Raw genomic sequence first — 13,417 nt, 5'->3', positions numbered from 1 at the left:
GTCCTATCAGCTACAGTCATAGGGCCTGGCTGTATGCTTGCAGGCTTTTTGTTTAAGATTTAAAATGGCTTGTACTTAAACTTTCCCTAAATCTTCGCATGATACATCAAAGAACTGTAGAGATTCTACACCCATCCCTGGCTGATCCTACAGATTTTATCAACTAGAGAAGGCAGAGAGAAACTCACTCATAGGTGGGCCTAGTTTGAGACCATCCATACAGGCTGTGCACATCGTAGTGACGCACTCTGGAACCATCTGGAAGGATCTGCTCACCCTCCATGCACAGGGTCTTACTGCTTAGGCCACCATTTCTGTCCTCCAAATCTAAGGGGAAAGATTTAGAAATGTCAAAACCACCCGCAGCCTTTTTAAGGGAAGATACTCTGAATCTGAAGATTATTTCCTGCTTCCCAGGGACAAGGTAACAACAGTGGGTGCTGTGGTATGACCATTTACCCCAGAATTTTCAACATCAAGTTCACTACAGAAAGCAGAATTTCCTGCCAGAAAATTCGGGGTTCTTAAACACTACATCATTAGGGATGATACGCTGTATTTTAACTTCTAAGTCATTTTAGACAATTCTAGGAGGAAGAGTAGATTAGTGATTTCCTATAGTATAAAAAGCTGAGACATGGAACTTCATATAATCTATGGATAGTCGCCAAATTTATAGAAAGTATAATTTCTAGGGATTAAAATACAAACACAACTTCAAGGTCAATAAAGTCCATGGCCACAATAGAAGAGGATACCGTTACTTTATATCAATTAGTGGCAAAAGAAATCATTGAAGATATATTATCACCAAAAACTAAGAGAAATCATGAATTAATTGTCTCATAGATGAGTGGCAACAAGAGGTGCTTCTTGAAAGGAGAAAGCAGTGAGCTCCTCAACATTTCACCAAAGAGATTCATGGACAGCTTTGAAATCAATGTGTGAGACTTCTTTGGAGACATTACAGTGCTTCAGTGCTTTCTACCCAAATATCATATAAAATCTGAGAGGAAAACACTTAAGGTAACATCCTTATTGAATTTAGTCCTTATTCCCTTCTCTGTATAAGACATTGAACTGTGAAACTTAACAATAACTTGATTGCTCATGGATCACTCCTCTAGTTTTCCAAGAAAGAATACTATTTATTCTAAACTATAGTGAGGACTCCATCAAGCTGTGCAAAATCAATCCCTCTGGCCCCAGCATACTGCACACCATAAGTAGAAAAGTCCTAAAAGTGATTTTGTCTTGATTTCCAAAAATCATTAGATCAATTAGGGCAGGTTCTCAGGGCTCAGGATAAACCCCTAGATGCTGGGCTCTTCTAGGGGTACCCTATTTCTATCCAGGGATACACAGCAGAGAGTCACAGGGTCCTTACATGGCATATAGGGAGGATGGTTCAGAGTACCATTCCTGCAGCCTGAAGGGACAGCTCCATTCACAAAACTTGCTGGTTCATTCATGTCCTACAAAATAAGTGTTCATAGTTCATTTTAAAAGATAATCATGTCCTGTCCAGAAAAAAGAGAGTAGTGAATAAATTACTTAAAATACTGGAATCCCTAAACATGCTTGCACAAGGAAGTTCATCAAATCCAGGGAAGAACAACTTGAAAACTCAATTAATTCCCTACAAGGTGACCGATCAAAGAGTGACAAAAATTGTCTCTTGGGAAACTAAAAACTGCAAAGATTTCCTAGTAATTGCCCAGGTCTTACACCAGAACCCTAGGGCAAGATACAACGTTTGAAGGGTAGCATGGCTTCCCCATACTGAGTGACTAAGTGTTTTTGAAATATTAAAAGCATTTCTTCACTATTATTCACATGTAGGAGTCAAGGATCTGCAACTTAAGAAACAAAAAAGATATGCACACCTATCCATGTGTAAGGAACACATATGCACACTTACAATCCACATGCCGTCAAATTTCAAGCTCTTCTCTGGATTCTGTGTGTTGTTGTACAGCTCTTGAATCTCCCTCTTCCACCACAGGACAGTTGAATTACGGAAAAAGTCTGGGAAAGCCGCATAAGCTCGGTATTGCTATAAAAACAAAGTATAACTCATTTGTGCTAAATGAATGTATTACACAGCAAGCAAACACTTACTTACAATGTAACCCATGCAAAGACTACACTGTCAGGTGGTAGATCGTGATAGGCCGAACAGAACAAACCTGCGTAGGTTTCTTGAGTACAATACAGAAGAATGAGCACAAATCATATACCCTAGAGTTTGGAAGACATGCAGAGGTTGATTACCCCTACAGGTTAATATGAACAGCAACAGCAACCTCATCTCATAATCTGATGCTCTGGATGCTCAGCCTTCAACTTCTGTCCAGATATTTCCTAAACTCTTCTCAAAGACAAGGCAAGAGGCAGAACGATGATAAGGAGAAAGAGTAGAAATGAGATGTGCCGTAGCAGGTTACAACAAAACATCAGCTAGGATTGAGAGGAAGGCATACAATTTGCGCTTGTGATATTACACCTGGATGCATCTTTATTTTCTATAGTTTCTTAACTACATAAAAAGTGCAGCTATACTTTCATTCCTCTCTCTCCTTAACCTAGTACCACATTTCACATAGTAAAGGACCCATATTATGAACCAACAAATGCACTCTTATTAAAGACACACATATAAAAGTATTGTGCAGCTGTGTCTAATGTGAAATGAGGGGACCTTAGGAGAAAGTTTCAATGCCCACTCTCCCTGCACCCTCAAATAGTAAACATAATGTCCTTATTTGAACTGTAAATATAGATTTAAAGTGCCACTCTTGGCAAAAGGGAAGGGGATTAAGAAATGGAGGAAGGAAGAACAGGAACAGCAGACAGATATTAAAAACAAGAAAGATGTGCTGTGCACAAACTCGCCACGAATAATGCAATTATCACGGAATTCAAAATACGTACTAACAAAAATAAAACTTTAAAACAGGAATCTGTGAAATTGAACTGAATGTTCTTCGAAGAAAATGTTCTGATATTCTTCTGTTCTATTTTGCGCTCCTCTATTATTATGTCTCCTTAGTCAGGCATAATAATTCATAATAACTTGCAGTAAGTATTGTGTTTAATTGTAAAGTCTCATATCTTTAAGCAGCAAAATTCAAAAATATCTGTATACTCCAAGTGCCTTTTCAAGGGACATGATGATAGCTGGTATACCTCTATAAACATTCTCCTCTGATTAATCACACCATTCATTTTCTAATAGTGAAATAGCTCAATAGTATTGGGGGTAAGATTAGAAGAGCAACAGAAAGGACTTTACCTAAGGGAATGTCAGTTCCTACTCACAGTACACAAAATCAAGTGTCTACAGAAAATCACATGTCTAGAGAAAACATAAAAACATGCAAATAGATCTGCGTGCATAGACCTTTCTTACAAAAAGCAAGAAGTCACATTATTAGAAATCTTTGGAAGCATCTTCAAATGACTGAAAGAAATGAAACCATAAAACTAGGAGAAAACAAAATTCCACTCCAGGGACTCCATCTAAGGCAAGGTCAGAAACAACAGGATACAGAGGGAACAGAAGAGTAGGATGAAAAGCAACTATTAGCTATGTCTGCATTACAATTTAATCAACAAGAGGACGCAAGTGGAAATTAAGCCAACCATGTTATATTAACCTCAATAAGTCACACTCGAATCATTCATTTCCATTAACCAAATGTGAGGTCAGCTGTACTCTGTCAACATTCCACCCTACCTCTTTGCTTATACTTACTTGGATATTGAACCAGAGCTGTGCACACCCGAATGACTGGATCAAGAATTGCTTATTCCAATCCACTTTGAGTACTAAACTGCAATTCCTGGTCCCCAATCCAGGATTACTAAATTAAAACTACAAAATTTGAACTCTAAATTTGCTTTTTGAGCTAGAATGCAGCTAAGCAGCACTGTGCTTGCTTGGCAAGCATAAGGTACGGATTTAGACTCCAAGTATAGAGAGAAAGAGAGAAAGGGAAGAAGAAAGGAAGGAAAGAAGAAAGGAAGGAAGGAACGAAGGAAGGAAGGAAGGAAGGAAAAAGAAGAGAGGGAGAGAAAGAAAGAAAGGAAAATTTTGCTTTCTATGGGGTTTATTAATTTATCTATTTGTTTAAAGAAAAAAAGAATAAAAACAAGACAAAAGGAAAAAAGGTAGAAGTATTTCAAATAAGAATTTAAAAGAACTATATTATCATTAAAAAATTATTAGTTGATGTTACACATTGTCCTCTTTAATACTTGAGTATTTGTTTTGTTGTTTTATACAACCCTCAGGAATGTCAGACACGTACATCATAAACTTTCCTTCACAAGCCTCATGAATAACGGATCTTATTAATATAAAAACTTGTAAGAATTCCACTTACTAAGAGTCTCTTGGGGTTCCAATAATAAATTCTGTGATTCCAAATAAAGTGTTTCCCTCAAAAGCAAAATTGTCATTTGGAGCAACTGAATTCTATGGGCGACCCTGGACACCACACACTGAAAGGCACATGGTGTTTCCCAATCACTGTGTGATAATCAATATTGCACCACAGGCCTCCAAATAACCTCATTAGAGTCAGTAGTCACTCCAGTGGCTGATGGGCTGTAGGTTTCATATGCTAATACGCAACCATATGACGAATGAAGCAGCCCCACTATCAATGCAAAAATATAACTATGGAATCCTGTGTCCACCAGTGCCTCTGCCTGGCACATTTGTGTGACCACGGGATCTGTGTGAAACACAGAAATTCATTTGATTATTTGTAAGAATGGAGGAAAGGAGAATGGATAGGTCATTTCCCTCAAATTCTCATCACATCTTACATAGGTAGATAGACAGACAGACACATAGATACTTGTAAAAGATCACAAAAAGAAAACAATATAGAGCTCAGTCTGAAACTCTCTTGCAAATTTGAGAAACGTGCCCCAATCAAATGCAGTCTCTTCTACTGCCTCTACGGACAAAACATGAAGACATATACAGCCCAAAGACAGGCATCCTGTTCAACAGTACCTGTGTCATGTTTTAGAGCTAGGGCACTACTGTCAACTAGGATACATGCAGTCAGAAAGTAACACCACAAAAGAATACATGCCTAACCAGTCATACCTATTTTCACTATTCCAGGAGAGCTGTCCCACCTGAGAAATTTCTCCTCAGATATGCAGGTTCGGTATAATATTATTCTTCTATCCAACACTGATAATGTGCCTTCAGGACTACCTTATAATGGGAAATCTTTCACATAAACCCCCATCCATCAGATAGAATCCGATATTTTTTAAGAGCAATTTAAAGGGCTCTTGGCCTTGGGCTTTGAGTAATACTATAAAACTTTACTGCTGTGCTTTCTTCTCACAACACTGATAAACATTTATTCATTCTTAAACTGACAGAGTTTCATAGTAGTAAAATGTCCACCACCTTGTTGACCACACAGGCCAGATATTGGACCCCTTATGCCTTTCAGTACTACTGGTGGTAAAAGAAAAATATCTCTTCAATGACTTAAAAACAATTCTATGCAGTTCCTTGGGCTAAAATATCCTATGGAAAGAATAATCATTGCAGAAAAAGAGTGAAACAAAGTCAGGAGAGATAATGATTTTTAAGAACTAAGGGAACCCTGCTCAGAGATGTTATCAGAACAGTGGGTAACATCACTTCACGGTGTACATATCACAGGGTAGAATACAGTTGAAGCTACTGAATAACAAGCAGCACCAATTCACTCAGGTAACAAATGATTGATGATGCTGGACAGCATTTATGTCCAGCTGTAGGGGCTATCAGAATCCATTGCAAACAAGAAACTGTTCCTAGGAAAGAAGACTTTTCAAGACAGATGGGAAATTAAGGAGAAAGAGAAAAGTGGAAAGAGTCAAGATTCAAGGAACATGGCAGTGGGGTTTCATATATAACAAGGCAGAGAAGAATAAAAGAACAAGTGATGTGCAGAGAAAGACTCAATAACTAAAGAGAAAGCTTGGACACAGTAAGTAAGAGAGTTATCTGAACAACTACAAACACATTGATTCAGAGGGAAGTAGCACTTGTACATGAGGTGTAATCAGGATTTCAGGGGCCTTTGAAATCTGACAGCTTTGAGGGCGAAATTACCAGAGTCATCTAAAGCCATGAAAAAAATCTGAAGATCTCTCACTTTCCCAAGGATAACAACACCTTATCAGTACCTTCATTGCTACAGGAAACAGATCTTTACTGTATATGAAGAAATCTGCACACAGACTTATGTACACTTAGGACATAATTCCTAAGTGTTTATCCTTTGCTGAACCCAATCCATGGCAGGGAATTTCCAGAAACCTGGGTAAGGCTCCTTGCTCCCAAAAAACCCTCCACAAAGATGCACAGTGGGGCTCTTACCTCTACTTGACTATCCCAGTCTAGAGAGGGATCAACAACAACATCGGGGAAATCAGGCCAAACCTGTGGAGAAACAAACATTCAACAGCAATGCACCATACAGTATTTCCCAAGAAAATTGAAACTATGCTTTAACGGTCACTAATGCATCAATTAGCATGTATGTCTAATCTAGAGGGACTGAAGACCTGGTCAAGATGCCCAACTGCCTGTATGAGGGCTATGGCAAGAGGATGAAATGAGAAACGGAGACAACTTGAGTAATGCATGGTGGGGTGCTGGGAGCCCCATGCCTCAGCAGGGGCAGGGACCAAGATACTCCAATGCAGCCACTTTCTAATGGTTGCATAAAGTATAACTAGCACAAGATTCAAGGTCTGCAGTTTCAGGAGTAAATGAATAATCCTGGAAAGACTCAGGAGTGTAGAGATGATCTATGCTAAGAAGGATCTTGCCCTGCAGCATTCTTTTTAATCTTAGGAATTTTACTTTACTATTAGTGGGTGGCAGATGATGGCCCATGAAAAAGAATTAATGAGAAGTCTCCAAAGGTGATACCCTAATCTCAAATCTACATTTGAAACTTAGGGAACTGTGCAAAATGAGCCACTGTGAATTTGTGGTCTCCAACATAGAGCCAGGTAGATTCTACAAAATTCTCGCCTGTACCAACTAAACTTGATTGAAAAATTAAAAGTATGGACCTCAGATCCCAAATGCAAAGGACCAAGAAACAATTCTCACAAACATTCTACCACCTCTAAGACACGGCCCTAGCCTGGGATTGGTGGATCATCCATCCCTTAGGTCATACCTTTCCCCAGACAATGCCTCCATCATTTGGATACTTGATGAAGACATCATCTTCCACACCCCGAGTGAAGGCAGGGTAGGGCTGCGTCTCATTGCCAGAAATGGCTGGGTCCTGAAAGCAAAGCACAAGTCAGGTGGGGAAACCACAGCCAGGGAACGACAAAGGGGCAGGAGACAGGGGAATTGTTGACACAGGAGTCTCTCGCTTCCATCTGAACTTTAATACATCCATCAAGCCTAGAATATCAAATTCTTATTGTGATTCAATTTCTCTTCTTGCAGCACAAAAGAAAATACAGCCTAATGCCTTCTCCATGGAAGACAGCCACTGCGCATACTAGTCACATTCACACAGGACTAACCAAGATGAGGATGACCCGCATCCCATCGGCCTTCAGGCGATCAATCAGAGCCGGTAACCCAGCAAACTTGGGGCTGAGAGTGAAGTCCAGCTGCCGCTCCATGTAGTCGATGTCTGAGTACTGCACGTCCTGTGGGAGGACATAAGGAAACACAGGGGCTCAGGTGGTGCAATCCAATTTTGAAAGGCTGCAATCGTCCAACTGATGGGGAATTGAAAGGTTTCTCGCGAGCCCTTCAAATCCTAACTCTGTCATGTGTTTGGTATGTGCCGCAGGAAGTTTATATAAGTTTTTCTAGTGTTAAGTCATAAAATAATGTAAATCAGTAACATGTAGAATGATAGTGTATTCAGAAGGACTTTTACCATGATAAATAAAAACTCTCAATGCGAAAGTGGCTGTGTAAAACTTGATTATAAACAGGCGCTTTGCTTATCCTAGGAGAGCACCCAGGATCACACAGAATCCTGTTCAGAAAATATAATGAAAATTTTTAACTCATAACACAAAGTGGATTGTAAAGTACTATGTGACTAAGGAGAAAATTGTAATTGCTGAGGAACATCCAATGTGGGAGGTAATTGGGTAAAGTTCTCTCATTAATTCATACTTTGTGATACATTTTCCATTAATGAAACTATTATAAATAACAGAACAGCAAGTAGACTGGTTTGTAGGAAAGGGCTCCATGGAAAATTTCTGATATTTTGCAGCCCCCTTATTCTGCAAACTGATTGAATAATTTGAGCACGTAATCTGAAGCAGCACAGAAACAATGAGAGATATAAGCAGGTGAGGCCTTTACTGTGAGCACAGAGAGCTTCATGGGGCAGGGGTATAGAGGCTCTCAAATGAGAACAAAAAAGTCTCAATACATTTATCAGTTTGGCTGAGGGAGGAGTGTGGGAAGTGGGAACATGACATATTAACTGCTGATTTAAGGGAAACATCTCCCTGTGGAAAACAGTACACAGGAAGATTTACTGGCATCTTGAATTAGAGGTTGAGTGGTTGTAGAGTCTTGGGATTGGAAAAGGCTCGAGTCATGAGCAAAAAGGGAGCCGGAGGTTTATCCCTGGAAAGAGAAGGAGAAGGTAGAAGATATGCTTGGAGAGATAAAATTGTTTCTCTGTCTCAAGTAACAAGTTGGGAGCTTGTAGCTAAACCCCAGGCTGGCAGACCTATCACGAACCCTTGTAGGCAGCGAGGGTCCTACACAGATAAAATGAAGTGGCACACCAAGCACTGGGATTCAGAACACGCCTCTACTTGTGAAGGTTTGATGACATGTGAAGTCATTTTTTTAACCACACACGATTTTTCTTTTGGGGTGTTCAGTTATCACTTTCTCTTTGTTGTTTTGTTCCTGTTTTCTTTTGTTTGTAATACTGAGGCTTGAACAGAGAACCCTGCACTAGTCAGACAAGTGCTTTAAACCTGGGCTATATCCCTAGAAATTTTATTATGCTGTTGTGAGACACGATCTTAAGTTGTCCAGCCTAGATCCACAGTGCTGATCTCTCAACTTTAGCCTCATGCATAGCTGTAATCAGCCACCTGGGCTCATTTGCTGAGGCATACTTTATTGTTATGGAATGAAGAACATTTCACATAATTTATGTAACTCATATAAGAGTAACAAGAGAGCATGATATGGGAGACAAAGCTTGGATCATTCTTGATAAGGGGTGACAAGGTGCCACCTGCCTTACAGTGCTGGGATTAGGCATCCTGGGACATCATTTGAGAAAAAACTTTGTGTCTTTGTACAACTTCACAAATGTCCAACAAACAAACCAGATGCAGAGATGAATGAGTTGTCTCCAAGATCTCAGAGCTAATGCACAATGTCCTTTACGTACATAGGGGATCTTGGCGGCCACCATGTCATCATATAGGCTGGCAATCTCAGAGTCATTCTCATATCCATAGCGACACAGCTGGAATCCCAGGGACCAGTAAGGCACCATCACAGGCCGACCAATCACCTGGAAAATACACAAAATACAAATATGTTTGGGAGAAGTCAGGTTTAAGCAGCACATACAGTAATAAACATGTTCCTTCAGGGCTCTGAGATAGAAAACCAACAGTACAAATGCAAAGTTAACTGAGGTGTCAAGCTCCTGAGCTACCAGAATACCTGGAGAAAACTGCTAAGCTAGGAATTGGAGCAAATTTGGTTTTACTATGATTCCTATAGTTTGTGTATGGCTAGGAGCACAGAACACAGAGAAAAAATTTCTGGATTGATGGACAGGCTCCATGTGTGCTAGTTGTGAGATATTATAAAGCATACATTCCTGCTTGTTTCTTCACCTGTCAAAGACAATACCACTAGTGAACAACAACATAGAAAAATGGCTTAATCTAAATTACTCAGGAGTGCTCTGGCATTCACAAAGTAAAAACTAAATGAAATAAAGAATTGCATGGGGTTTTTTGCCACAACTCATATGTTACCTTCTCTTGCTCACCCATATCACTAAGTCTATCACGACTACAGACAAAACATTCACCACAGAACCCTCGGAAAACACCCACAATCCACCTGCTTCACTGTCATCACTATCACCATTCCATCACCTACACCACAAAGGTCAGGATCACCATAAAAATCATTACACTCACAGCCACTCCCATCCACACTATGGGAGCTACTCTCTCCATTAACAACACTAGGACCGAACATCACCAAAACCATTATCACCATAACCACCCACATCCTACACTAGTCTGAACACTGCAATTGGTACCATGACTGCTGTACCCTCACTGCAATGAGCAGAGAGCCTATGGATGTAAGGATTCTGGAAATGCATCTATTGTTACTCGGCATGACCCATCTTTGACAAAGACCAGCTCTACCTGTCAACTGAGATTTAAACGAGTGAAGACTCTTTTGAGAACACAGAATGAGTTTAACACATACTTGAGAAGCTAATCAATTTGCTCTTACCTCCGTGTACTGCTGAGTGACAAGTTCTGGAGTTGGGCCCAAGAACACATAAAAGTCCAGAATTCCCCCCGTGGTGCGGTAGGTCAGGGCAGGCATGGGCTGGAACGTCACATCTGAAAAGATAGAAAAATGATGCCAACAAACTATAATGATGGGAAAAGCCAACAATGGGGAATAACTAGCCTCACATTCATACTGTCTCACCTGGGAACGTCAAATCTGAAAAGATAGAACTAGGTGGAAATCTCCATGATGAGGTTCCTACAGTCTCCAAACTAGGTGGAAATCTCCATGATGAGGTTCCGACAGTCCCCTTACACCTTACAGAGTGAAAGGCAGACAGTCGGCTAGAAATGTGGAAGTGCTAGCCCAAAGGCTCCATCCCTGGATGATTCCCCCTTCGTGGGTTTTATTATCTTGTACATGTTTTGCCATTCTCTTTCTTCAAAACTATTACAACTTTAATATCACAAAAATTTAGGGACTCACGGCAATTTGCAGAAATATTCCTCAGACTTTTGTGTACACTTCACTTTTGTGTACACCCCATGGATAACCTTTTCTGAATCATTACCATACATTGCCAAAAATAGGAGATCAGCAGTAGTAAAACACTACTAAGTGAATTTACTTACATTTCACCAGTTTTAATTCATGTTTCTTTTAAACTCCGTGTTTTTTCTGTTTTGTATCACATGAATTTTATTCACACTTCCTAGACAGGCAGTGAGTGCAGAGACCCACAGATTGGCAACTGATTCAAGTCACACAGTTGTTCCCACCCGGTGATCTAAGGATATGGGAGGTTTTATTTACTTTTTTATGTGATTCTTCCCAAAACAAGGGTTCAACTACCTTGCTGGTATATGTTACTCAAATGAAATGAAGAGAATATTAAATTTAAAGATAAAATTACTCGCCACAGGTTGAATATCTCCACCTCTGAATGCAGCCAGATAACACACATTCTAACATTACTCAGGAGAAGTAGTACGCACAAACAAAGGGAGCACTGGCATCACCTACCCATGGCATTGCTGTTCAGCAGCAGCACACTGTGGGCACTGCCGTCCTCCTCGAGTCCCATGTAGTAAGGGTGGACGCCATAGGTATTCAGCTTATACTAACATCAGGGGGGAGAAGGGAAACAGGGTTAGCACACACTGTGACACATTAGGAAATTCAGCCCATATGTTTATTAAGATGGGTCTTGCCTTTCCTGAGAAGTAAGTTAAACACAGGCAAACGAAGCTGACCAGGTATGGGCCCACTTGTCTCAGAGCACAGTGTGACAAGCCCCACCCAGCCAGGGAAGACGAAGCACAAAGCACACACGCTGAAGGCAGACAGAGGCAGAGACGCATGCTCACCCCTGGGGGCTGGTCTCGGGAAAACATGCCCCACGTGTGCCAGTTCAGGTCTCTCCGAAAGGCCGTGTGCTCCGTTTCACCAAAGCCATAGATGTAAGAGGAGGGCAGGCGGGTGGAGATGCGGAGGAACATGTCATTGAAGGTGAAGCCCAGGACCTGCGAGTCCCAGCTGAGAAGCGCACAGGTAGGTTATAAAGGACCTCAGCTTTCCTTACTGAGTTGGAGCAGCTGACTTTCCAAGGGCAACAGAACTGCTAATTGTCCCCTGCCAACAGACCCTGCTCCTCTCCCAGTACAGCACAAAGTCTATGTGGATAAATAATCACAGATATCTTTGCTCAAAGCAAAATCATCCTTCCTTCCTCTGGTTTCTCTACCACAATGTCCTTTCACTGCTCCCCTGACAACACTAAAGTGAATACTTCCCACCATCTCATCTGCCACCCTCCATACCAGCCCCGCCTTCTGCTCTTGCTCTTAAGCTCTAGTTGTCTTTTGCATGCTGACTGATATTTCTGAGAGAACCAAATATCAGGTTCTTCTACTGTCTATATTAGCAGAGTCCTCTCCAATAAAGACCATTTAAATGAAGCCTTTAAGTTGCACCCCATCTCAACACATGCAACATCCCAGCTTCACACCTAACACCCACTTCCTTATGGGCTGTTCTTCTAGCAGTAAGTTTTCCTCCTGTACCATAACCTATGCACTTATTTGTCCCTCTATCAAGAATATATTTCCCTTGCCCCAGAACATAGCATGCACTTCAGAGCCCTCCTCTACATCCAGACCCTACCTCAAATACCACCTCTGGGACAGGAATACTCTGGTCACACTGTCAAAACAGTAAGCTCGCAGAACTCTAGATTTTCCTGTTCCCTGTCCTACACAACAATTATCTGCCACAACATGCAACCTAGAAAAGCAGGTCATATCTTAACAACATGCCACTAAATAGTGAGTAGCTGGATGATGTTCCAGGAACACACAAATCTCTCAGCAATGTTCTAAAGTGGCAAAGGAGTTCTGATTAAACAGATCTAAAGGAAAATCCTTATTTACAGATCTGGAAATGGAATCTGGAAATGAACTGTGTCTGGTTTCCTTCAGGGTAACTCCAAGGACAAATGGCTCACAAGGGACCAGAAAGTAACCAGAAATTCCAAATCATGCTTACATGACAGTGCCTGTACTCTTCCGGCGAATTACTACCCCAAATGGATTACTGGTGATGAGCACATCATAGAGCCGGCTCTGCGGGGTGCTGGAGGGAATCTTGGGGAGATTCAGAGGTACTGGGACTTCATAACGAATGCTGTTGGGATCATAAATCTAGAGAGGAAACAGATTTCAGGGAAGGAAAGAAAAATGGGGAATACACACTATATACAGACACGACTGTAGTTCACAATGTTATAGGATTGAAAATAGCTCAAAGGCATGAATTGGAATATTCTCATTACAAAGAAATCAGAAGTATGTGGCATTAAAAAAGAAACTCAGCCTCCTA

General features: G+C 40.8%; 1 protein-coding gene across 1 annotated transcript in view; it reads right to left on the bottom strand.

Moving 5' to 3' along the window:
- The window catches only part of LOC100714419 (uncharacterized), a 247,343-nt gene that overhangs the window by 132,487 nt on the left and 101,439 nt on the right, over positions 1 to 13,417 (bottom strand). Inside the window, exons 73-83 of the mRNA XM_063250621.1 lie at positions 13,085 to 13,239; positions 11,908 to 12,076; positions 11,564 to 11,660; positions 10,538 to 10,650; positions 9,441 to 9,566; positions 7,579 to 7,707; positions 7,218 to 7,328; positions 6,404 to 6,466; positions 1,922 to 2,056; positions 1,388 to 1,475; positions 189 to 327 (exon numbers count right to left, since the gene is read on the bottom strand). Of these exons, the coding sequence (XP_063106691.1) occupies positions 189 to 327; positions 1,388 to 1,475; positions 1,922 to 2,056; positions 6,404 to 6,466; positions 7,218 to 7,328; positions 7,579 to 7,707; positions 9,441 to 9,566; positions 10,538 to 10,650; positions 11,564 to 11,660; positions 11,908 to 12,076; positions 13,085 to 13,239 (1,325 nt within the window). The remainder of the gene's footprint in view (positions 1 to 188; positions 328 to 1,387; positions 1,476 to 1,921; positions 2,057 to 6,403; positions 6,467 to 7,217; positions 7,329 to 7,578; positions 7,708 to 9,440; positions 9,567 to 10,537; positions 10,651 to 11,563; positions 11,661 to 11,907; positions 12,077 to 13,084; positions 13,240 to 13,417) is intronic.

The sequence above is a fragment of the Cavia porcellus genome, unplaced genomic scaffold (assembly GCF_034190915.1).
Source record: "Cavia porcellus strain 051 isolate PalLab524CR breed Dunkin Hartley unplaced genomic scaffold, mCavPor4.1 scaffold_6, whole genome shotgun sequence".
Lineage (NCBI taxonomy): Eukaryota > Metazoa > Chordata > Mammalia > Rodentia > Caviidae > Cavia > Cavia porcellus.
This window is presented reverse-complemented; position numbering and strand designations above follow the sequence as displayed.